General features: G+C 51.6%; 3 protein-coding genes across 8 annotated transcripts; 1 reads left to right on the top strand and 2 right to left on the bottom strand.

The window, feature by feature from the left end:
• Nucleotides 1-8: 8 nt before the first annotated feature.
• ENDOG (endonuclease G) lies at nucleotides 9-2,599 on the top strand. Its single transcript, XM_010570959.1, has 3 exons — nucleotides 9-345; nucleotides 902-1,011; nucleotides 1,720-2,599. Exons 1-3 carry the CDS (start codon nucleotides 307-309, stop codon nucleotides 2,003-2,005), a joined length of 435 nt encoding a protein of 144 aa, XP_010569261.1. The 5' UTR covers nucleotides 9-306; the 3' UTR covers nucleotides 2,006-2,599.
• Nucleotides 2,600-2,769: 170 nt separating this feature from the next.
• On the bottom strand, nucleotides 2,770-9,968 carry LOC104833928 (chromosome unknown open reading frame, human C9orf114). 2 transcript variants are annotated; one of them, XM_010570952.1, is made up of 12 exons: nucleotides 9,900-9,968; nucleotides 8,288-8,330; nucleotides 7,957-8,079; nucleotides 7,468-7,627; nucleotides 6,706-6,795; nucleotides 6,306-6,355; nucleotides 5,935-6,065; nucleotides 5,431-5,503; nucleotides 4,968-5,066; nucleotides 4,169-4,271; nucleotides 3,453-3,600; nucleotides 2,770-3,258 (listed from the first exon to the last, which is right to left on the bottom strand). In XM_010570952.1, the coding sequence occupies exons 1-12, from the start codon at nucleotides 9,918-9,920 to the stop codon at nucleotides 3,166-3,168; spliced, it is 1,134 nt and encodes a 377-aa protein (XP_010569254.1). In that variant the 5' UTR covers nucleotides 9,921-9,968; the 3' UTR covers nucleotides 2,770-3,165. The 2 variants fall into 2 exon arrangements, with proteins under 2 accessions (XP_010569254.1, XP_010569253.1); XM_010570951.1 differs by lacking the exon at nucleotides 9,900-9,968 and adding an exon at nucleotides 8,407-8,596 and having other exon boundaries at nucleotides 2,771-3,258.
• Nucleotides 9,969-10,020: 52 nt separating this feature from the next.
• CCBL1 (cysteine conjugate-beta lyase, cytoplasmic) lies at nucleotides 10,021-20,385 on the bottom strand. 5 transcript variants are annotated; one of them, XM_010570956.1, is made up of 14 exons: nucleotides 20,280-20,385; nucleotides 18,279-18,400; nucleotides 15,827-15,885; nucleotides 14,699-14,849; nucleotides 14,237-14,386; nucleotides 13,772-13,858; nucleotides 13,521-13,649; nucleotides 13,058-13,178; nucleotides 12,304-12,380; nucleotides 11,977-12,066; nucleotides 11,410-11,596; nucleotides 11,094-11,170; nucleotides 10,708-10,794; nucleotides 10,021-10,280 (listed from the first exon to the last, which is right to left on the bottom strand). In XM_010570956.1, exons 2-14 carry the CDS (start codon nucleotides 18,360-18,362, stop codon nucleotides 10,212-10,214), a joined length of 1,368 nt encoding a protein of 455 aa, XP_010569258.1. In that variant the 5' UTR covers nucleotides 18,363-18,400; nucleotides 20,280-20,385; the 3' UTR covers nucleotides 10,021-10,211. The 5 variants fall into 5 exon arrangements, with proteins under 5 accessions (XP_010569258.1, XP_010569256.1, XP_010569255.1 ...); XM_010570954.1 differs by lacking the exon at nucleotides 10,021-10,280 and having other exon boundaries at nucleotides 10,583-10,794; nucleotides 20,016-20,385; XM_010570953.1 differs by lacking the exon at nucleotides 10,021-10,280 and having other exon boundaries at nucleotides 10,583-10,794.
• Between the last annotated feature and the right edge of the window lie 3,153 nt (nucleotides 20,386-23,538).

Below are 23,538 nucleotides of genomic sequence, written 5' to 3'. Positions count from 1 at the left end.
CCGCCGGCCTTGCCGGGCTCGGGGCGGACCGAGCTCACCAAGTACGGGCTGCCCGGGCTGGCGCAGCTGCGGAGCCGCGAGTCCTACGTGCTGTGCTACGATCCGCGGAGCCGCAGCGCGCTTTGGGTCATCGAGCAGCTCAACCGGGAGACGCTCAGCGGCACCTCGGACCGCGCCGCCTGCGATTTCCAAGAGGACGATTCGGTGCACGAGTATCACCGAGCTACCAACGCCGACTACCGCGGCAGCGGCTTCGACCGCGGGCACCTGGCCGCCGCCGCTAACCACAAGTGGAGCCAGAAAGCCATGCGGGACACCTTCTACCTCAGCAACATCGCCCCGCAGGTAGGGATCGCCGCGGGGGGCCCGCAGGGAGACTCGTGTGTGTCCCCCGGGGCCGGGGGAGGGCGAGCCGGAGCTGCCCGTGTTCAAGGGCAAGCGCCGGTCCCCGCTGGAAACCGCCCCGGGGAGTCTCCGGCTCTTCGGTGGCCTTGTCCCCGTGGCGGTTCAGGCGGAGCGGGTCCGAAGCGGCCACAGTCACTCGGGGCTGCCGTATTTTCTGCTAAATTTAACAACGGCCATCCTGCAAACGAACCTGGCCCGCCGTGTTTCTCTCAAGCCACGGGAGACGCCGTTCCGGGCAGCTCCTTGCGGGAGCGAGGTTAAACAGGCGGACGGATGGTCGCAAAAATCGTGGGTTGAGGCGAGCGGGTTCTGTTCCTGGGTGCGCAAACCAGGACCTCGCTGTACGCAGCGGAGGCGATAGCGGAGATCTCTTCTGGAGGGTGCTTGGGGCACTGTGAGATGTGTTACAGAAAAGGCGGGTGTTATTACACTGAACAGCGAGGAAATTCCCCAGGGACTGACTTTGCTGCCTGTGTCGCCCTGGTTGTGTTTCTAGGATCCTCATTTAAACCAGAATGCCTGGAATAACCTCGAGAAGTACAGCAGAAGCTTGGCAAAGAACAACAAGAACGTCTACGTCTGCACAGGACCCCTTTACCTGCCCAGGTAAACACGAGGGCCAAGCCGGGAACATGCTCAAAAGATGCATCGTGCTGGGAAAGGAAGGCAGGCTGAGGGGGTGCAGCCTTCCAACTGCTCCCAAATGGGAGTGATCTGCTAAGGGCCCGCTCAGTAAGTGAGACCAGCTGTGCGCAGAGGTTCTGTGGAAATGTTACTTAGGATTAGTTTGTGTATTTCCCATTCAGTTGATTATTTCGTGAGTAAGGGTGGGTTTCTTGAGCTACAGCGTAAACCAATCGCTTTTGTTTGCAGTCCTTAACAATCTAGCAGTAATAGGTTACTAGATTATTAGATTAACAGATTAGACTACAGACCTCTTCCCTGCAGAATAAAGATTCTAGGTTTTATTTCATGAACTATTTCTCCACTTAAGAGCATGACTTTATTTGCAAAGATCTTTGTATAGCGCTAAAGAGCAGCTGTCTAATGTTGAGATCTCTTCAGCAGCAGGAAATGCTGTTAAAGAGATTCAGCAGGGAAGGTATTTGGGGGGAGCAGACCCAATACACAGCTCGGACTCACTACGTCATGTAGCTTCTGTTTCAGCAATGTTTTTACACCCCTGCCACAGAAGTAGGGCTGCTCCCTGCCATGCTGTGGGGTGGGGGCTCACTTAGGAGGGGTGGTGGAGGGCTGAGGGGGTGGATGTGGCACCAGACTAGGAGGTAACATGGGACACTGCTGTTGGTGCAGGATGGAGGCCGATGGGAAGATGTACGTCAAGTACCAGGTTATTGGGAAGAACAATGTGGCCGTTCCCACCCATTTCTTCAAGGTGCTCATCTTGGAGAAGGAGAGCGGGGAGATTGAGTTGCGCTCTTACGTGATGCCCAACAGCCCTGTGGATGAGAAAATCCCCCTGGAACGCTTCCTGGTTCCCATTGAAAGCATTGAGCGAGCCTCAGGGCTCCTCTTTGTCCCAAACATCTTGAAGAGAACAGGTAACTTGAAAGCCATCACAGCTGGAAACAAGCGTTGAACCCTGACTAAACAAATCTAGGTATCCCCTGGTAAGGGACTCCCAGCAGTCATCTGCAGAACACTAGTTCCTTGTGCAATTTTAAATGTGAGAAATAAGAATCAAACCAATGCTTCTCTTTACCTTTCCCCTTGTCTCATGCAACAGTGAAACACGCACATGCAGCAGGTCTCAAGGGCAGGTCCTGCAGAAGGCTCCTGGGTGTCTGACACCATCGTAGGTCTTTAGAATTTGCCCCTAATCTGCAGTATGGAGCATACCCCTGTAATTGCTCCCTTTGAGTTGTGTTCACCTTAAGACACAAAGGGAAGTTACTTCATTTCTGCTATTTAGCAGGGAAGGATGGGAGCATGATGGGTGCAGGGGGAGGAGAGGAGAGGTTCCTGCCTTTCTGTGGCCAAAGGATTGTACAATTGTTTTCTTTCAGAAGATGGTTTTAGCAGTAAAGCTTTGAACACCCACAATATTGGTTGTTTCTTATCTGCTCTTACCAAAGCTCTGAATATCTCAGCAGGGGTGGGAAGGACAGAGCCAACTTTTCCAGCTGCTTTCCTGTTGAGCTCACTATAGGCAGAGGTTAAGGCATCATAGATGGAGCCAAACTGTAACAAGCTATGCTGATGTGCTTTAGCGCTGAGGCAAAACTGAAGCTCCAGCCCTTCCTGCTGTTGGGAAGGATGAAGCCTTAGAGTTGAAGGGGGAGGGCTGGAGGAAGTCAGACTGAGACAGGAACAGCTTCTTGGCATAAGGATTAAGTTTTGACTTCCTGTAAGTCTGAAGGCCACATAGCTCCAGAGGCACTGAGCATGCAGGATCTCTGGCCACTGAGTGCCCATCCTCTACACCAAGACACTCACACATGGACTTCAAGGCAGCTGAGGTTCCATACTGCTTTATTCCCCACCCCAGACATCTGAATTGCTGAGACCCAGTCTGCTGCCAGGCTTGTCCCAGCTGCTGAGAGGCAGCGACCAGCCCTTGGCTGGACCATGCAGGCAGGAGGGCACGGACTCACTGGGTGCAGCCAGACACTTGGTCAAGCAGCACTACCAGCTTTAGTCACACTGTGTCTTGGCCCCATCAGGCTCCTGGAGTGATTTGCCCAGCACCCCGTGTTTGAACAGCCGCTTCCCTGAGGCAGTCCTCAGCTGATGGCAAGGTCAGTGGTTTTCCTTCCCACAACTGTCGCTGGGTGTCTTCACAGCCTCATTGATGTGGGGTCTCAGCGCAGACAGAGAGATCAGCAGTGCTTCCTGGAACAGACCCAGGCAGCAGTCAGAACCGCTGCTCTCTGAGGAGCACCAGGCAAGCCAGCCACTCTTTGCTGAGGCATCATCGTGGGGAACGATGCATGGGCTGTATGTGTCACTGCCAGAGGCAGAAACACAGCACTAACTCTGTGCACACAGGCATCGTGCCCCACCACACCACTGGCCACCAGCCCTACCTCTGTCCGGATGGTTCTGCTGCCTTGGCTGGGACAAGTGTTTAGGTAGAAGTCAAATAAGACACTTGGGTCAGTGACATCCAGGTTGGGGTCCACGTCAAGCCCAGCTTCCAAGCCCTCAAGACCTCCAAAGACAACAAGGGCATGCCTAGGGGAGAGCACAGAGACAGGGTGAGGGGAGACTGGCTCTTATCCCTGTACCAAGGCAAATGCTACAAGCTTTACGTAGGAGAGCTGCTCATATGCCTTAACCTTCAAGTGGATTAAGAACTGGCTTCACATGAACAGTTCTCTTAACCTGATCTGCAAGAAGCAGACTCATTCCTTTTGTTCAGGTATCCGGGTCTATGTTCAAGCTTCTCTGTGCCACTGAAGCAGGGAGCTGTGTCCCTTGCTGACAATGCCCAATGCAGCTGCCTCCCTGACAAAGCTCCACAGCACTTGGCCAGTGCGACAGTCCCTGCTACCAACTCCAGAGAAACAGGAAAGGAATTGGCATTGTCCTGGGGTACTTCCCCCAGCTTCTGTCACGCAGAGGAATGCACATTGGTGCAAAAGGGAGCAGCAGAGCACAGGAGGGAGCCTGCAGGCAAGTCTTGCACTTGTATCTAGGAGTGTTCCTGCCTGGGAGAACACCAAGGCCACAGAGCAGCTACGCTGCCTGCAGCAGGCCTCCCTGGGGGCTCTGAGTGGGGCCAAGCAGACAGGACACAAACCTGAAGGAGGGGAGAGCGACCTGGTCCACAGAGCTGCCCCGCTCTGAGGTGCCAATAGAGAGATCGTAGCCTTCCTTGAATGGGCACTCTGAAAAGACAGCACCTGGAAACAAACACAATGTGTGGTTATTTATGTGGTGCCCTTGCCCGTGCTGCATGCCTTCTAGACAGGTGCAAACTCTCTACAGGTAGCAGCAGAAGGAATAGCTTTACAGTGCCACCAGTGCCTCAGGAGACAGAAGAATGATTCCTCTTGACTACATAATTCCCTTGCTGCAGGAGTCTCTGGCACCCTTCTCAACTGCAGCACCTTTTCCTCAAAGCTCAAGCAGGTGCCAGAAGCCATTCTTTGACTAATGGCTTACAATTTTCCTAGGAGGTTCAATCAATCAGAAGACAGGAAAAGTATTCTGCAGGGCTCTTGAGTTCAATGTCACTGCTGTCTCTGATGTGAATGAGTGGAGGTAGTTATCACAGAAATGGAGATGCATTGGCTGGAGATGGACAGCACCAACTCTTATCTCCTGCTACAACACGGAGATTTGGAGCAATGGTGAGTAGAAGTATAGGACAGAGTACTGGTGGGTGACTGGGGTGATTCATGCCCCTAGCTTTAGTCCTTAAATTTGACTGCCACATGGCTGCTACCTGCACATGTAAGCTGCCTTTGAGACAAAAGAGATTTCTATGAAAGAGATAACTAATGTGTGCTGCAGATGTGCAGCCAATAGGCCTGAAATTGGCATGGAAGCCCAGGCAGAGACATGGCAGAGAGCAGAGAACCCCTGCAAATACTTACTCAGGCAGGAGGCAAGGCGGACACTGTAACCCCAGTACAAGCCTGAGACTGTCCGAGGGTGGTGTGAGGACACCACGGTGCCTTTCCGCACTTTAGCTTCTGAAAGGGAAGCAAAGACATTAACAGCCCCTGTGATCTCCTAGTGACAGCTGGATTTGAGCAGCCACATATGACAGTTTCTCTGGGGCAGGGCACTGACTTGGTGTACAACCAAGGACCGCCCTTTTGAGCGCATTCTGGAAAGTGTGCAGTTTGGGCTGTTTATTGTTGGTCAAAGAGCTGATAGTTCTTTCCAGTTAGCTAGGGAGGTACGGTAAGGGTGTTACTAAAATTATGTGTGCAGTGAAGGGAACGTGCAGAGCTGTTGGGTACATTCAAACATTAGTAATCTGAAGGCTGTCATATGGAAGGACCAGCTGCTGCAGGACTGAAGTTTACAGATGCTAATGGAGCAGTGGATTACCTGGCTTCTGGGGTTCCTCCAGGCGCACAGTGACTCGCAGACCGGGGTTCAGCTGTCTGTCAATCTGCACCTCCTGCAGTGACAGTCACCATCAGTGTCAGACATTCTGGAAGTACTGGGGAAGGTGGGGAAGGAAGGGAACCCTCTGAAGAAGTGGGGGTCTGTTCTGGCCTGGAGCTGGAATGAGGAGCTCTGCGATCAGGGCCTGTGTGGTACATGCAGTGCAGACTAGGCTCAGGGTGGCTGGGTCAGCAGTCAGACTTATTTTGCTGCTCAAATGTTCAGCTTCAGCAGTGAAGCACTGATGTGCTGGAATGGGCAGGCCCGCCAGGACTCGGGAAGCTACAAACTTTGACGAGCCAGAAGGGACAAGATAGCAACAGAATTAAACCCCACGGTAGCCCACTATGGCCTTCAGAAACCCAGCAGTACCCACCCTGTCAGCTTCAAATCTGCCAGAGAGACAGGGGAAATTGTTTTGGGATCTGTGAGTAACAGACATACCTTCCTCATCCCACAGTTAACAAAAGAGCCTCTGCCTGGCTTAGTTGGCCTGTCCAATACTACGCCTTCTCGGTACTCTGAATCCTCATCCACCCGCATGTGGTGGGGGCTGTCCAGGGGGTTGAGAAGCCCTAGAACAGCACAGGCAAAAGCAACCACTAAGGACAGGACACAAACTGTGGGAACACAGGTGTAAGTACAACTGCTCCACTGCCCCCTCCCTGTCTGACCCACCATACTAAAGCATAGCCCCTTGTCTGCACTCTGAAGTGGGGAAAAGTTATTCAATTCTGTCCATCCCATGCAAAACAAAAGCCAGAGCTCAGGAAGGAGAAGCCAACAGTTTTGGACAGAGACAACTGAATCATTACCTGCAAACTGCAGATCCTCATGTTTTGGAAAAAAGGATTTCCGCAAGTACCTGTTATTAGAGAGGGTTCAAATGTGAAAACAGTTGTTTCTAAGGAATCCAAGCCTCAATTCTAGCCCTGTTCTGACTCAAAGGAGCTGAGTACAGAGAAAAGCACGCTTAGCTCCCTCAATTCCCTGATCTACCTCTAATGCATCATGCAGGTTGTATCCTGCATTCACTGCTCTTCTTTTAGTTAAACTTCTGAACCAGACATGTGAAACAACTAGATCCTGTGTTCCTGCATAATTATGCAATATAAACAGAATTTGGCTCCTGCTCCCATAGCCTCTAGTGTGAGATACCCATAGAATTCAGTTCTGATGCAAATGTGTTGCGCAGTCTGACCATAGTGGACTTACTGGGGGCACTCCAGGTACTGCAGGATCCGAGCCAGCTGCACGCAAGCCTTGCCTCTCCTCCCAATTCCTTCAAAGTCCCCCTCCACACTCCTGAAAGAGAAAGAGAGCAGCCTGTGAACTCGGCATGAGACTGCACAGCCCCAAACTGACTGGTCTCCAAAAAACTAAGCCTTGCGCCTTAATCTGAGAACAGCAGCACACCCCCTCCACTCCCAAGAAGTAAATGGGCCGCCTTGTAGAAGGGCTACTCCAGAAGTAGAGACTGTTAACAAGTCATATTTAGAACTCTCTGTAAGCCAAATACCTTTTAAGTTTTTGGGTTTTTTTTTAATCTTTGTGTATTTGTGTATTGACACAACCTGGCAGTTGGATGCTACTGAGCTGGATGCTACAGGATTGCATGGCTTGGCCAATTAACTCAGACGCAGGTCCAGGTAAAAAGCTGAAGGAACAGGAATTTTTCTTGCATAATGATATAGGCACACCCCATCCCTCCATAGCAAGATTTAAGAGCACAGGAGAACTTATCTCCTGCTGCTTTGTCATCCCCGTGCTGGGACAAATGATCCTAGTTGCCAGGGCAGTTAAGTCAACACCTGTGTCCAGTGGTATAGAGGTCCCTGTAATCCTGGCATCTGAGAGAGGTTCAAACATTTGCTTGAGGTACACACAGTTCTTTGCTAGTCTTAGCTTAATAAAAGATTGAAGAAACAGAATGCAGAGAGGAAATGTTTTCTGCAGAACAAAATGGCTCCTCCTTACTTTACATCTTCTCCATCCTCATCAAACACTATGATCTCATCCACACAGAAGACGGCACAGGCCCGAGCAATCTGTCCAGCAAGGTATGTCCGCAGCTCCAGCGACTGGGCGTTGTTCAAGATAGAGCCTGGCAGGGCTACGCTCAGCGTGTAGTGACGCCCTGGGGAACACAGTGCGATCAGAAGTGAGCCACAGCGTGACAGCTGCATGTACAGCATTTTACTTACTACTTCAACTGCAGTTGTGATGGATGAAAAAAGCAACCTCTGTTTCTTAGATTTTAATCACAAGTTTTCTCTTAAGAAAGGTCTCTCGTGCAGCGCTCACTGCCTCATGTTCACGCCTGTTTATGCGTGTGCATTGATCTATACCAGATCCACGAACCTGAGCATCACCTTTCCTATCCACAAGTCAAACAGACTGACTTTTACGACCAAGTTCTCCCAGGTCTTTCACCCAGGCCTCCCCATCGGGTCACAGTGGCATCACCTTTGTCTTCCTTCTGCTCTTCCTTCTGCTTCTCAGCTTGTTTTTCTGCCAGCTCCCGCATCCGCTGTTTTTCCAGTTTCTTCAGTAGCTTCATTTCCTTCCATTTTTTCTTCTCCGCTTTCCCTGGAACAGAGAACAACCCCGCGCTTTAAACAACAAGCCGGGGGACGGCGGGCGGGCCGCAGGCCTGGACACCGCGGTGAGGGCCGCGCCGGGGTACGGGGGCGCTGAGGGAGGGCTCCATCCCGGCCCGAGGGCCCCGCCAGGGACCCCCGCGGCTGCGCCCCGCTTTGCCCGCCCGCCCCCAGCCCCCGTGGGGGCCCGCCCTTACTCTCCTGCTTCCAGCGCCGCCAGTCCACCTTCCTCTCCTCAGCCTGTGGGAGACAGCGACCGTTACCGCCGGGATCCCCCGAGGGGCCGCCCGCGGCAACTCCCCCCCCCGCACCCCACCTGCGCCCCTTTGGGCCGCTTGGCCGCGCTGCTGTCCGCCATCTTCTGCCCACGCTCCCCACGGCCACGCCCCTCCGCGGTGGTGATTGGCCGGAGGCCGGCGTCACGTGGGCCAATGGCCAGGCAAGGGGGCGGGGTAGTGTTTAAGTCGCTGCGCGGGCGCTTAAGCTAAGCAGGGATTGTCTCGTTCTGCGGGCGAATGGGTGACCGAAGAGACACTATGGCGGGGCGGAGGTGTAGCCCAGAGGCGGGGGGGTGTGTAAAATCTGGATACCCGCGTCTGGGTGTCTTTGCACAAGCACTGCGTGCGTGTTGGAGGACGGGGGGATGTACCCTGCCCCTTGCAGGGTGTGTCACGGCCTAGAGCAAGGGCCCACGCATGTGGGGATGTTGCAATTAATCTTTATATCAATAATCTATTCTCACGGTTGTTTACCTGTTTTGGTGATTGCAGCTCTCCCAGCATTTGGCACGTATATGGGTGCAAAAGGGCCTTCAGCAGCACCCTCGCCCACCCAGGCTGCACAGGCAGGTGCGACCAGACGCGTCTCCCATGGGCGAAGGCAGGAGGTGGGTGTTTGCCTGCCTCCCTCCGGGGGGTCGGTGCAGCTCTGGCTCCAAGGGGATGGGTACCGCTGCAGCCCAACACCGAAAACCTGCGGAGCTGCTACCCACCGGTCTGGGTGGGACGAGCAGCCACCACGGTGGGACGCAACACAGATATTGCATGGGTGACGGCAGCCCCATAATCATTACAGAGATATTTACTCTTCAATAATTGCAGTAATTCTACTTCAGTAATTTAACCGCCACAAATACTTATTGCATGGTCTGTTACACATAACTCCTGCGTGACTGATGATGCTGGTTTACATTCTTATCCAGGTTGAAATCGCGAATGATGCAAGAATTACTTTTCAAAGCGCTGCTCACGTTACCCACCAGCCCAGTGGGTGGGAGGCTGCAGGGGCCACCAGCAGCAGGAGCAGCCCGAGGCCGCTGTGCCCCTCTTCCCCAGCCACCGTGTGCACTTGTCAAAGGCCTGAAGGTTTTGCTTTGCAGCCTGGATGATGCTGCGAAGCCCTGACAAAGTGCCAGGGACAGTTCAGGGGGGGAACAGGGAAGGTTTGGCAGCATTTGGGCTATTTATGAAAGCCTGTTTTCTGGGGGAAACCAGTTACCGATTCTGTGGTCACCTTCCCCAGAGATGCACAGAAAAAAATAATGGGAAAATTGTTAATTATGGGAAACAGCATTTCACTGGGTTTATAATTTTCAGGATCATAAGAATTAACCTAATGATGGGTGGTGATACTGCACAGTCCTGTGGGAACGTGGGTGCTGGTGGAAATGCTGTCCTGTGCCCTGGGGTACATGAATGGGGATGTGGAGCAACACAAGCCACAGTAATCCCCCAGCATGGCCTTAAAGGTAGGTCCTGAAACACCTTTTCAGAATTTGGTGGTGGAAAAGGCCCCAGGGGCCATCCTTACCTTGTGTCTTGCTGGATGCATCCCAGAACTGATTATCAAAGTCTTTAACCATAAGAGGAAGAAATGTCGAATACCAGCAGCACACACGAAGACTCACTTCTTCCAAGGAACAGTGCAATCATTTCACAGTGACAGAAAGTGTCCCCCAGACCCTGGGCATGGCAAACCTCTTACCCATTTGTCTGACAGAAAATGCGGTTGAAAGCACAAAAATAAGGACGGATCAAAGTTTGTAGCCAAGCAAAGGAAAAGGAGGAAGAGCAGTCGTGGCAGGTGAAGACCAAGGAGAGCCTGGTTTTCTCTCCAGTGCACTCAGGGACTAGTTTTCTCCCGTTTCCATTTTTGCAATATGTCGTTTGCCGCCTTCAGGGTCGCTTCCTCCTAAACAAATAACGCAGGTTTGGTCAGTGGCTTCCAGCCAAATCCCATTTGTCCTCACTGCAGTCATCATTTATATAAAAATCCCATTCTCATTCTGGAACATCACAGATGCCCCGTGTTCAGTATGAGACGGACACAGCCATCTCTGGGGCAGGCATAGCCACTGGGCATTTAAAAGTGCACCCAGAAGACTCCCTGCCTTGACCAAGAAAGGTGGGATGCTGACGGGGCAAGGTTTAGGGTGGCACTGGCACACCTGCTGCCCCCAGCTCGGCTCTCATGTCTACAGGAGGGGGTTGGACCAGCTGTGATGCCATGCTCAGGCTCTAATGCCCAAGGCACTCTGTACTTCTTCTTGGCATTTCATTAAACTAGCCCTGATTATTACTCCCAACCTCGGCTGCCTTCGTGCTGCCACATATCTCACCTTTGCAAAGCAGAACCGGATGAAATGGTTGTAGTTGTTCTTGTGGGCCCCACAGTAGAAAGAGGAGAGCGGGATGGCAGCAAGTCCCTGGGAGGGTAAAACATGTGAAGCTGAGGTTACTCTTTCTGGGCTGGTATGAAGCCATCCACTTATTGCTTGCAAGTCTCACGGATGGGCTTGTAGATGCCCTTGGTGCCCTGCCTGCTCACTCTGAGCTCAGGCTGCCAGGGTTGAGGCCAGCTGCTGACAGACACCCCAGGCACCCCCCTGGATGAGCTGCCGGACCTGGCAGTGGTGTTGTGCTGTTGGCTCACACGAGTGCAGCCAGCAGGGAGGGCACAAACCCACCCGGGGCAAACGCAGCAGAAAGGGCCAGATTCATTTACCTTGTTCTTGACCATCCACTTTGCAAATCTGTAGTCACAGGGCTCGTCGGAGTCGGGGACGTCAGGGACATCGGATTCTGCAGGAGAAGTACAACAGCACAGAGGTGGGGGCTGCTGCCGGGTGCCTCAGCCAAGCTCCAAAACAATGACCTCTGGGAGCTTGGATGGGGAATACACTACTGTCCCTCCCTGCTTTGGTGATGGTTTATGCAGGTTCCTGTCCCTGCTAGTGGTGCCGCTGTGAGCTGGCCCCCCCATGCTCAGCCCTGAGCCTCCCCATACTTTGCCTGAGCAAAACCACAGCTGCATGACTTACTGAACTCAGAGATGTCTGCCACCAAGAAGTAGGTGCCCTCAGGGATGATGGGTTTCATCCCCACAGCATCCAGGCTCTGGACCAGCCAGTCTCTCTTCTGCTGCAGCTCCTTGGGTAGTTGGACTAAGTAGCTGTCTGGTTTCCCGTAAAGCTCGATCTCCCTCTGGAAACCCTGAGCCACAGCCTCCTGCAAGGAGAGAGGTAACCCGGTGGGCAGATGCTCAAGGCTTGCTTGAGAACCGGAGTCTTTGCTCCCGTGTGATTCACAGGTGACTATGGAGCAGGTGGTGATTTCTCACTGCACCAAGCTGACCTCTTTGCCTGCAGCCCCTCCAAATGGCCTTTTAGATTTGTCAATGCAAAATAAGGACTATACCTCAGGCAGGCTGGATTCTTCCCTTCCTCTCAGGCATGGGGTGACTGCAGGGAGAGGGGAAGGAGCCTCTCCAGGGCACCATGCATCACCCTGTCTGTGCCTTTCAGGTCAGCCATGGGCAGAAGGACCCTCTCTCACTCCTGCTTCAGGGGTTTGGGTATTACAGGGCCAGTTGCAGAGAGCTGCCTTACCTGGGCAATTGTGGCACAGTGGTACACTGAGTTTTGGTGCACAGTACGGAGGTGCTGCAGCAGCCGGTTGGGTCCCACGGTCCAGCCCACCTGCGGCCAGGAGAGGAGGAGGAAAGTGGTAAGTCTCTGGGTACCTACTCGGGCTCCCCTTTATTTGCCTGCACTGGCTTCATTGTATTTTCCAGCTTTGGTACTTTCAGACCCTGAGGCTCAAAGCTGAGTGTGCGGCAGCCGTGTCCCCAGTGCTGTGCTATGGCAATTGGACCCACACCTTGAAGCAAAGGGACGGGGATGGAGACACAATGAGGTGCCGCATGGGGAATTCACCTTCCATCCAGTGGCACTGAAGGTCTTCCCAGCACTCCCAATCATCACCGTGCGGTCCCACATCCCTTGCAAGCTGGCTGGCAATGAAACAAGAGAGAAACACCAATGGCAGAGCTCAGCATGCTCACTTCTGGGCTGCATTAATGAAATGGTGGGAGCTCTTTGCCCACCATAATCCATGGTGGCCTCTTGTGTTCACAGCACATCTTTCACCTGTATGAGCCTCAAAGCACACCCCAAGCAGGGAGCCAGGTTTCTCAAGAGCATCTCTTTGTAATTAAGTGTTTTCATACGCATGTACCCAGCCCCAGGGGTTCCCAGGGATGCCAAGCACCATCAGCCTGCAACAAGGTGATTGCATATTACTGTAACAGGAAGAACAGGCCTCTGAAATCATGTTGAAATGGATGTCCCAAAACTAGAGATACTCAGAAAACTGTGGTTTTACAAAGTATGGGAAAAAAATCAGTTTCACTGGAGCCAAAGGGCACTTTGCTGTATATGTCAGTCTGTGAAGCTAGCTCTCTATTTCCTCTGACTGGCTTTGGAAGTCGGAGGTCCAGTTTAAGTCCTGGTTTGGAGGCTGAGACTGAAGTGCAGCAAAATACCTCTAATGGGGATAGATGCCTAGTAGAGCCATGCATGTAAGCAGCCCATATAATTTCCAGGAGACCCCAGCTAAATCACCAGTTCCTTCCCTGAAGATGCTGTACCCAGAGAAGACACCCAAGCTCAGCCAAGCCATTCTCCGTACCGATGCGGATATGCTCCTTCCCATCATAGACCAGCCACTCGTACACTTCATCGCTGATGCACAGGATGTCATGCTTCTCACACAGGTCTGCAATGAGCTCCAGCTCCCCTCGGCTGAATACCTGCAGTAGGCAGGCAGTGGAGCAGAGATGCAGCAGGAGCATTTCTGAGCCCCTGCCTGTCCCTGCCTCTCTGCAAAGTCTGCATGCCCTGCCCACGCCATCTCCCAAGCCAGGGTGGGCAGGAGCTGACTGCAATGGTCTAACAGGGCAAAGCCACTGCTGGCATAAAAGACCAGGCTTAAAAACACCAGAAGAGTGAGCGCAGCATGCAGTGCTGCCACAACACCCATTTCCCTTGTGCGTAAGGAAGGTCGAGTCACTGCTACACTGCAAATGTGGCGGGGTGAGCTGTAGCCCCCCAGCAGCTTTCAGGGCCAGCCACAGCAAGGCCAGAAGTGTTACCTTGCCCAGAGGATTGTTGGGTGAGTTCAGGACGATGGCTTTTGTCCGTTCACTGAATTTAGAAGCCAGTTCAGCTGGGTCCAGCTGCCAGTCTGCACTAGACATCAATTTTCCCTCTTTTGGAGCTTTCTAGAGAGAACAGAGGGGAATCTCGGTTGCTTTGCTACCTTTGCACTTTGGTTACCACTCACCTCTTCGCTCACTTTGCTGTGACTCTTCCCTTCTCAACAGCTTTGCTTTGACCCACTCACCGGTCTCAGCGGGACAAACACAGGCGTCCCACCAGCCATTTTCACCATTGGCTCATAGCAGTCAAAGAAGGGCTCAATGATTATCACCTGGAAGAAAGACATGTCAGCACCCTCCTGGCCCTGCTCAGACCTTCCCTGACAGGTGCGGAGAGCAATGGGAGGGACAGGAAATTTTAATCCCTGAATTACTGGAATGGAGAATCTGCGTTGCCTGTGGGCAGTGTCATGGAAGACCACCACCACTCAGGGCAAAAGGGTTATTTTGCCTTATGCAGAAATGAGACAGTGCCCTGCAGCAGATAATTTTTTCCTTTGGAAGCTCAGATACTGGAGAATGGGGATAAAACCAGTTCTGCTTTGGAAAAGGACAATGAAAACCAGCCTGCAGCTGCTAGCAGACCCACAGCCAGGAAGGGCTCTCCTGGAGGAAGGCTGCCTGTGCAACAAGCTCAAATCTTGGGTTACCTCATCACCTTCATCAACGAAAGCCTGGAAGCAGCAGAAAAGGGCCTGGTATGCCCCCACCGTCACCATCACATTGGTCATAGGATCCAGGTCTCGTCCAAGCAGCTTCCCAAAAAACTGGGCTAGGATCTTCACCAGAGGAGGGTGGCCCTGTGGGGTGAGAGGAGAGGTGGGAATTGGGTTGCAGAAGCCTCCTAAAACATGGATGAGCCCCTGTTAGGGGCCTGGGCAGCCAAGTGCCCTGCGACTGAGTGTGCAAGGCATCTTCCAGCCCAGGTGCTTCAAATGCCCCGGTAAAGCAGGGTGTTACAGCCCTAGGCACAGGGGGCCTGGGCTGAGGCTGGATGCATGTTTTGCCTTCTGTGGTTTGCCCTGTTTATTGCTGCCTGATGAGCCCTGAAGCACCCAAGGCTAACAGGGAATGCGGGAGGTATTGCTGAGGAGGGGGGTCTGTCCACGCACAAAGGCACGGGTGTACTGGTGCAGCATGTGGTTCTCCCCACTGAGGGCTCTCACGAATGCCTCCTTCAGAAAGTCCGGTGGGGGGAAGTCGGGGAAGCCCTGGCCCAGGTTCACCGTAGCGTAGGTGGCAGCCAGTTTTACAAACTCCACCCTGGAGAGAAGAAAGGGAGAGAAAGACAAGCATTTACAGAGGGTCCGGGCAGCATGCTGGCACTGGCTCTGCTTGCCAGCATCCCTTTGGAAGTGAGTGAGGTTGGTGTCCTTCCTGCGGAGCCATCCCACTGCTCACAGGTGGACAGGACCAAGCACAGGTTGTTTTAGACCTGTTCCAGTTAAAACAAGGGTGAGGCACGATTCCACTGGGGGGTGGTTTTAATTTGTTCTCGAAGGAAACAGCCTTTGTTCTGTCTGGCTCTGCAGTCACAGCTGAAGCCACGCACTGCTGCTGATCAGACCAGACTGAGCAGGAGAGGTCTCGGAGGTTTTCAAATTCATACCAGTTCTGCAAAATTTAGCAACTAGACACTGTGAAGGCCTCTGCAGAGGGAAGGGCAGGCTGAACTCAGTGCTTGTCTCAAACAAGAGCCAGCTCATGAGCAGTTTGTAGCTTGAAACCAGGCACAGCAGGGCTTTGGGGAAAGCCCATTTAAATCTCTTCTTCAAGCATGCAGTTTTCCCAATGTCTGTGCCTGGCAGGCTGGGAATGGCATTTGCAGCATCCCTTCACCAGCCTCTCCACTTGCAGTGCCCTAGGTTGGGCTTGAAGCAGACACCAGGCTGAAGCCAGTGTGCTGCGACAATTTTGCTCGGATTTGGGTGCTGCTGGGATCATTTGTGTGGATGGGCCTGATAGAGTACAATGCACTACAAGGTGCTCCTGCATGCCTTCCTGCAGGATGGTGTGGAACACCTGATACGGCATAAAGTGTGAGCAGCAGATACAGACCTGACCCAGGATAAAGTCTCCCGGGGCAAGCCTGCCCCGATGTGCTTCCTAAACAAATGCAAAGTAGCCGAGGGAGACTGTGCTGCTCTATGCTCTGTGTGGCTGTGGTGGTTTCTATGTGGTGTTAGGCTGCCTAAAACCACATCTACTACCAGGGTAAACCAGATATTCTCTTAACTTACCAGATATTCTTATCTATTCCCTCCAACCTCCGAGCTTGCACCAGCCTTGACATTTTTGCCTGCAAAGAGAGAGACAGAAAGTGAGTCTGAAGCTGTTACTAAATGGCAATGGGGCCATGCGTGAAGGGGACATGGCCTCCACAGGTATGTTTTTCCCAATAGAAAGTGTGCCCTTTAGTATTGCTTCATGGGTTGTTGCTGACCGACCTTACAGCAGTAATGCTGACGCAGTGGCTTCTGGAAGAGGTTTCACAGACTTTTTATGAAAGATCAAACAGACAAGAGCTGGCAGAGGAGGATGTTTCATTTACAAGTTTCAACAAGAATTGAGAAAACAGATGAACAAAAGAAGCATGTCTACGCTTACTGGGGAGGTGGCAATGCCTTAATCTTCATTTTCAGTTGGAATAAATCATAGGATCAAATGAGCTCAGCCAAGCTGTAACAGCCAGGCCAATGACCCCAGACCTCAGGCTTTTGGCTTCCATAGCCTCTCTCATCCTCCATCAGAAGGACCTCTTTGTTTTCTACAGGCCACAAAATATCCCCTTTTCCTAGAAGGACAAACTTTTTTATTCCACGCTGCTCTATGGAGTAGCAGAAGTATTTACTCCTTTGTCCTGCTGGAGCCCTTGGTGAAGGGAGTTGCTCTAGATCCTAAACAATATGCTGGTTTTTGCACCTAAAGTTTATGCGAAACCAGGCAGCAACTGGGTGCAGGCAACAGGGGAGCACAGCACACATGTCAGTCTGATGTACAGAGACACCAAGGTACCGTTCACCTGACTGGTATCTAATTTCCACTGGCTAGTGGGGGTGCGAAGGACAGTAGGAAACTGAGAGCAAAATCCTCCTTCCAGCTGGGTAAGCACAGTGGGAGAAAATTAGTTGTGCTTGATGGGGAATTTATCACGAGGACGATGAAAAGCAGCAGAAGCAGAATTTAATCATTAAACAGCACAGGGAAAAGGCAACCAGACAGCAAAGGGACTGGAAGCTGGAGACAAACGATGCTCAATGCAGCAAGAAAAGCCAGCATGGAGATGCGAGGAGGGCGTCTGAAGCAATGAGCCAAGAAAACGATTGTCACCATGGCAAGTAAAATACATGTGAAAAGGGATGAGGAGAGCATGTAAAAGCAGCTGAGATGTGAGATGCAGAGCTGGGATGTGAGGGGAGAGGGTCTGTGCTCTGCTGTGCCAGGATGGTGGGGGGATACCAGGTCGGCAGCCCTCTCCAGGCTCAACTGCAGTGGTAACTCCCCCCTTACCTTCTCACCTCTGCTGTTCCCAGAGGGCTGCACCAGAATTTGAAAAGTGCCCCAATGATATTTTGTATTGAGGTCTTTAGATTTTTATACAGCTTCAGCCCTCACTAGGGATCTTTGCAAATACCGTGGTGAGGAGCCCTGTGTTTCAGAGGGCACCAGGTGGGCTCTGCACTCCCCTGTGGTGCTAGGCAGGCAGACAAGGGTGAGCAGAAGTCGCTGCCTCCCCAGGTCTAGGGGAGGCCCACTCCTCTCTCCCAGCCCCCTGCTTTCCAATTTCTGCACAAGCTCATAGGTATTACGGTCAGCAAGACCTGGTGCCTGAGCTGATTTTGGTGGGAGTAGAAGGATTTGTGGCTTGGGACGCAAAAGATAGCTGAAGGTGAAATATTAACAGCTCCAGTGCTGTTCTTTTGCAGTGGGGCTGCTGCTGGCCACAGTTCAGAGAATTTAACAGCATTGGCAAGTGTGATGGGGGTCAGTGGGAAGAGGGTGCTTTAAGCCTAGAAATTCCCAGTTCTGAGAAAAGGCCTTGTCTCCTCCAGCCCTTTCAGGAAGGGACATGACAAATACTTTCTTCCTTTGACATCCCCCCATCCCATCCCCAGCCTGCATGATGCTGCCATGGGCAGCTGCCCATCAGGCTGGAGAGCAACATGGGCTCAGGGCCACACAGCCCTCAAATCTTTTTCAGCCTATCCTGCTCCCCAGACTGAATAATGTGTTTCTCCAGTTACAATTTTCCTGGCAGCTAGACAGGATAGTTGAGTGCAAGTGTAGAATACTTAGCAGCCATGACCTTCCACCACTGACTCCCTGCTGCACATGATTTCCTTGCTCTGCATGTTTGTATTGCCAGGAGGGATGGTGATATTTCCCAAGTACTTTGCAACCCAAGAGGCTTTAGTAGGAGAGACCATCAGATGAGGCAACCCCAGAAACAATGAACTTTCTTCTGTATGAAGGATATTCTCTTGCTTATGAGATGTTCTCTTTAAACAGGCTACCTGGAAATAAGCAGGTACAGAGGAGATTGCACCAGTGTGGCTTCTCCTGACGTGCCCTATCTGCCATTGATGCCAAGGCTAGCTCTTGGGTAGTGAGCTCCCCCAGGCTCCACACCGCTGCAGCCTGAGCCAGGGACCAGGCTGACAGCCAGAAAGAGTCATGTTGGGCATTCAATACCTCCCTGGCGTATGAGCTATATCCAGCGCTGCTCTTCCTCTCCAGCAAGAAGTGACGCAGAGACGGTCCTGCTCTCCTGAGCATGCCACAGCTTCTGCTGTCTCACTCCTATGGGCATGGACCTGCATTTCCCCCAGACACAAAGCAGAGGGGTGAGACAACTGCTCCATGGCTCCAGGAGTAAAGCAAACGCTCCATGTACCTGAGGACGAGGCAGGTCGAGACCCAAAGCTGTGGTTATTCTGCCACCGAAAGGAAAGGGGGGAATGAGCTGCTTTGTATGTTGTCACTGCAACATCAAACAGTGCTAGGACTGTACTTTGTGCCCATGACACACACAAAGTCAGGACCACAAGTGCAACCGTCTTCTACCTCCTCTCTCCCCAGTTCCAGGCTCCCCCTACTTTCCTCTGCACTGGGGAAATTCGGTATTCAACATCAGCTTCCCATCCAGTTTCATTGATCCCAGGTATCTCTTGTCTCTGCCCTTCCTCCCCTGCAGCACCCCCACCTTCCTCACTGATTGGACTGTGCCTTGCCAGGGCTGTTCAGACACCCTGCTTCTTGGGGCTGGAAAGTGAAACAAGGGGCCTTAGGGATGCACGCTGGGCAAACCTTCTCCACACAAACCCATGCCTTCCTCTTCCTTCATGTTCTTAAGGTTACAAAAAAAAAAAATCAAAGCAAGAGTACTGCTATTTTTGAGAATGTCTGACCTCTCAGCTGCTGCAACTCCAGGCTGTTTAGTCACCAGGTTTTTTCTGATTAATGAGATGTCAGCTTCCATCTCCAAAGTGATTTTGGTGTTTACCTTTCTTTCAAGGCCACAAAGAAATTAATTTCTGTGCCTGATGTAGCCTGTTCCTTCACCTCAGGTACCCCCAACTATTTTACAGCATTGCTTAAACGTGTGGTATTTAAGCTAAAATAAGTTAATGGTTTTTTAGGTACTTGAGATAAAAGCTTGCGGTGAGTCTGGAGGATGCATGCACCTTTATTTTGGCCAGCCATGGATTAATTTACCTAGTTGCCAAAAAAATAAATTAAAACAGGTCCCCACTGTTCGCATTTTTTGTTATTTCTAATGCAAGTGCAAAGCGGCTGCCAGCTGAGACGAGTGGGATTTTACATCTCTTTGCCCAGGTGGGAAAAAAACAGAACATTTATGGAAAAATGGGAAGCCACAGCATAATATTGCTCAGGACTGTGAAATATCTACCTTGCCCCTGCGCACAGGACAGCTGCATGTCGGGGATGGGCACTGAGATGTGGGGGGACACTGCTTTGGGATGCAAAGCAAGTGAGTATTGGAATGCAGGGACTAACTCTGCACGTGACAAAACGAAAGTGTGGCAGTAAAAAAGGCTTCAGAGGATTACAGAAAACTACAGAGCTGGTGTAAGAGCTGTACAGAAGGCTCCTGCAAAGAGCTAGAGGCAGCACTGGGGTCTGGGTGCTCCTGCCAGGGGGAGCAGCCAACTGGGGCTAGGGCAGAGGGCTCTGCCTCACCTCCCTAGCCCTGGACGTTTTGGAGCGGGGTCAGCCACCAGAATGTCAACAAGCCTGAGAAAGGCTCAGGGAGCCTCTCACCTGGTTGGGCGTTTCAGACTGCCCTGTATGTATGCTCCCTGCAAGGGAGCCGAGGCACCTCTCGCCTCGGTGGGGTGCACGGGACAGAGCACACTAAGGATTTTGGAGGTGACAGCTGAAAGGTCATTGCGGGGACCGGTCACTCACCACCTCCTGCCCTCCAGCCTGCAGGCACCAGCCATCTCTTCAGTCCTGGTGCTTCCCAAGCACCTCTGTGGTACTGGCCAGCCTGGCCACTCACAGATGCACTCAAAAGGCTTTGGGGACAAGGGTCCCCCTGAACCTGTCACACCATGGGGTGCAACGCCACAGTGGGAGCATGGGCGAATGCAGCAGCAACAGCCAGCAAGTGCACACACACAGGCACAAGGCAGATCCCAGAGGGGTTGGTGGGGGGTAAAACTGACTTACATTAAGCTGGTCCACGCTGCCTTACGCTGCGAAAGTCTGGCACAACCGCCCAAGCTGCCTTTGCAGACATGCCGCCCTTTCCCTGTCTCTGAAATGCTTCATCTGCAGCTGGGACTTCCTGGGAGGAGTCAGAGAGGCTGCAGGAAAGCAAGAGTCGAGCTACAACACTCCGATGATGAAAATCGTACCGGGTAAAAGTTGGTCTCGGGTCGCTCTCTAAATCACCAAGGTGAGGGAGGAGAGGGCTTTTGGGAGCAGGTCCCTTCCTCCTGGAGGCTTGGAGCCAGAGCTGCCAGAGGATTTTGGCTGCCTGGGAAAATATCCCAGCATATAGTTCAGATGGAGGCTCATACCGGCATAATTATAGCGGGATAATTTTTGTGGTGTGACTATAATTACTTTGGCATGGCAATGGCAGGGAATTTCCCTTTGAGTGAAGCCTTCAGTCATTTTGAAAAATTGAATTTTTACATCAGTCAGACACTCTCAAAAATTTCACCCTGCAGGCTTAATATTATTAGAGAAGAGAATGGATCACAGGTACAGAAGGTGGAGGCACCAGTGTTAGGGTGATCAGAGGATAATGACCAACTGTCCACAATACAACCTAAAGCAGGATCCTGCAGCATCATCCGACCCCTGAGCTGTGGATGGGCAGGCAGACACATAGCAGCCCTAGAGGTGGATTTTAGTGCATGGATGCAGGAGCTTAACTCTCAGTTGTTTGAGAGGTGACAATTGCTGCAGTGAGGTGTACAGAGCAAATTATCCTCTCTTGGCTTTCCTCTTCCTTTTGTGACAAGGCTTTACATGCACCAATGAATCAGGTCATGTAGGTCTCCTGAGTGAGTAATTACTGTCTCCCTTTCACAGAAGGAAAAAGTGAGCCACAGGGAAAGGAAGCGGCTGACATCTGCTGTGCCAAAGGTTCCCAAATCCTAACCCAAAGTCCGGCCACTGGGCTCACAGCATCCCTGCCGTGACTAAGCAGGAGGGAATGTCTGTGCAGGCAGATGCAAACTCTTTGTTTTCTAAACTTCTGTTTAACTCAAACACTGAAACAAACAGATGTAAAGAAAACTTGTGTTTGCTTCTGTAAGAATGTACATGGCACATCCTGAGCCATCTAAGAGCTCAATGCCATTTTATCCTCTCCCTCCTGCTGCCCTTGCTATGCTTTCTTTGCCCCCTCCTCTGCCAGCCTTGCACCTTCCCTGGTTGTTGTTTGCCCCTGAGCTGAGCAAACTTGACTTGCTAAATTAGCAAAAAGCCAACCTGGCAGAAAAGTGGACAGTTTTCTGTAAGATCCTTGAGTTGAACTGGCTCAGGGGAGGGTGGGTCTGAGTGCTAAAGGCACTGCAAGGAAACAGAGATCTGGGTAGGGACCAGAGCAGAGAGGAGTGGGGAGAAGAAAGGATGGGCAGGAGCATGAGCCCCCACCTTCTTTGGCAGGATTTGGCCTTTATATTGGTTCAGCAGTAACATATAACTTCACCTCAATGTCCTCTTGAAATTCAGCAGAAATTGCTGGATAATATGGACGCAGCCAGCAAGGAAAAGGACACATCTGACCTTGGAGTTTGTACTGTAAAACTCAAGGAAAATTAGGACCCTCTCCTTCTTCAGGTCATTTTAATTTAACAAGTGCATCTAGATATGAACAATTCTTCTTAATTTTTTTTTTTTTTTTTAAATCTAGCTATTGCACTGGACTGGTGAGTGTCTAAAACACTGTCCCCTGGCAGGTGGAATCATAGCTCCTCTGGTACAGGTCCTGTGCCCATGGCTAGAGGAGGATGCTAAGACCTCTAATGTTCCTAGAAAGCCACAGATATGCTTATGTTACTATAACAGTGATCACTGGTGTATACAAGTTAAAATTGGCTGCATTTAACCACTCAGAACTGCCTCTTGTACACTAATGAAATTATAATGAATGCCTTTGAACCATCCTTCATGAATTTTTAAAAAATGATGCTTCCCAGTGTCCTCCAATGAGTCAGCCAAATGAAAATAACCATTAGTGCATCAGCCTGCTTTTTTCAAGTACCACAAAATTACTGTTGGATATATCTTTGTAACACACCAGTGTTACTATTCCTGCTGTGAGGAAACACATACTGTATTTTTCAGTGGCTTTAGCTGGGTGAGCTATTGTTAGAGAAATGGAACAGGGTTTTCAAAATATTCCACTTCAGAAATATCACATAGGTTGGTCCTTAAGGAAAGAAGTAGTAAAAGCTGCAATTTAAATTATTTTCATTCTCTTATTGTTAACTAGCCTTAATGTTGATACTAGTTGTATCCACTTGTTTTTATTTGAGGCATCTAGCGAGATGTTCACCAGATTTCCTCCACCAATCTGGACCACGTGCCCCTGGTCCCTAAACACAGATGATGTCTGCGGCCTTGGTTATTGCTCCATGATTTGAAGGACAGGAACCGGGTGTGCATGAGAGTTTGGTGCTGGCGTGGGTGTGTGAGAGGAGGACCGGGTGGTCAGGCCTGGGCTGTCTACCATCCCTCCTCCCCGCACAGGGCACAGCCACAAATGAAGCTGATTTTAACCGTTTAGGAGCTAAGGAAAGGGTTTAATGTCACCTGAGAGGAGGTAGGGCCCCGACAAGGAAAGACACAACCTCCTTTTTGTTTGTGAGCCTGGAGGTGATGCACACCAGGTCCAGACAGATGAGCGGCTGCTCCTCTCAGGGCTCTGCATGGCTTGAACCATGCTGGGGCGGCTAAAACTGAAACAACATGATGTCAGGGCACGGCAGCTATAATTTTTCACCCTTCTGTGTTTTCATGGCAGTGACACCAGCCTGAATCAGGGCCTGAAGCTGTCCTTGCAGGCCTGGCTTGCCTCCCTTCTTCCTGAGGGACAGAGGCTGCCATCCCTCTGCGCCACAGGCTGTGGGACAGTGTTGCTACATGGCATCAAATTAAATTAAATCGTGACAGAAGGCTTGATCATGATTGGGTCATAAACATTAATAAAGAGGTTTTTTTTTTTTTTTTTTACAAAAAGAATCAATTCTGGACTCCAAAGTCACTCGCAGCAGGTGAAGGCACTCAGCTCCCCACCTTGCCCTCCGCCTGCTCAGGGCTGAGGCTGCAATTGGGGCGGCCCCTTTAAGACTCTCCCCATTTTGTGCGCTGCCCTGCACCAAGATGGCGCTCCCGCCCTCACTTTCCCTGCCCCGCCTCTCCCTCTCCTCCTTATCCACCCCCCGCCACCATAAATGCCGCCCACCCACCC

The sequence above is a fragment of the Haliaeetus leucocephalus genome, unplaced genomic scaffold (genome assembly GCF_000737465.1).
Source record: "Haliaeetus leucocephalus isolate CR32 unplaced genomic scaffold, Haliaeetus_leucocephalus-4.0 Scaffold306, whole genome shotgun sequence".
Classification (NCBI taxonomy): Eukaryota; Metazoa; Chordata; class Aves; order Accipitriformes; family Accipitridae; genus Haliaeetus; species Haliaeetus leucocephalus.
Note: the sequence above shows the minus strand (reverse complement) of the source record. Positions and strands in the feature narration are given on the sequence as shown.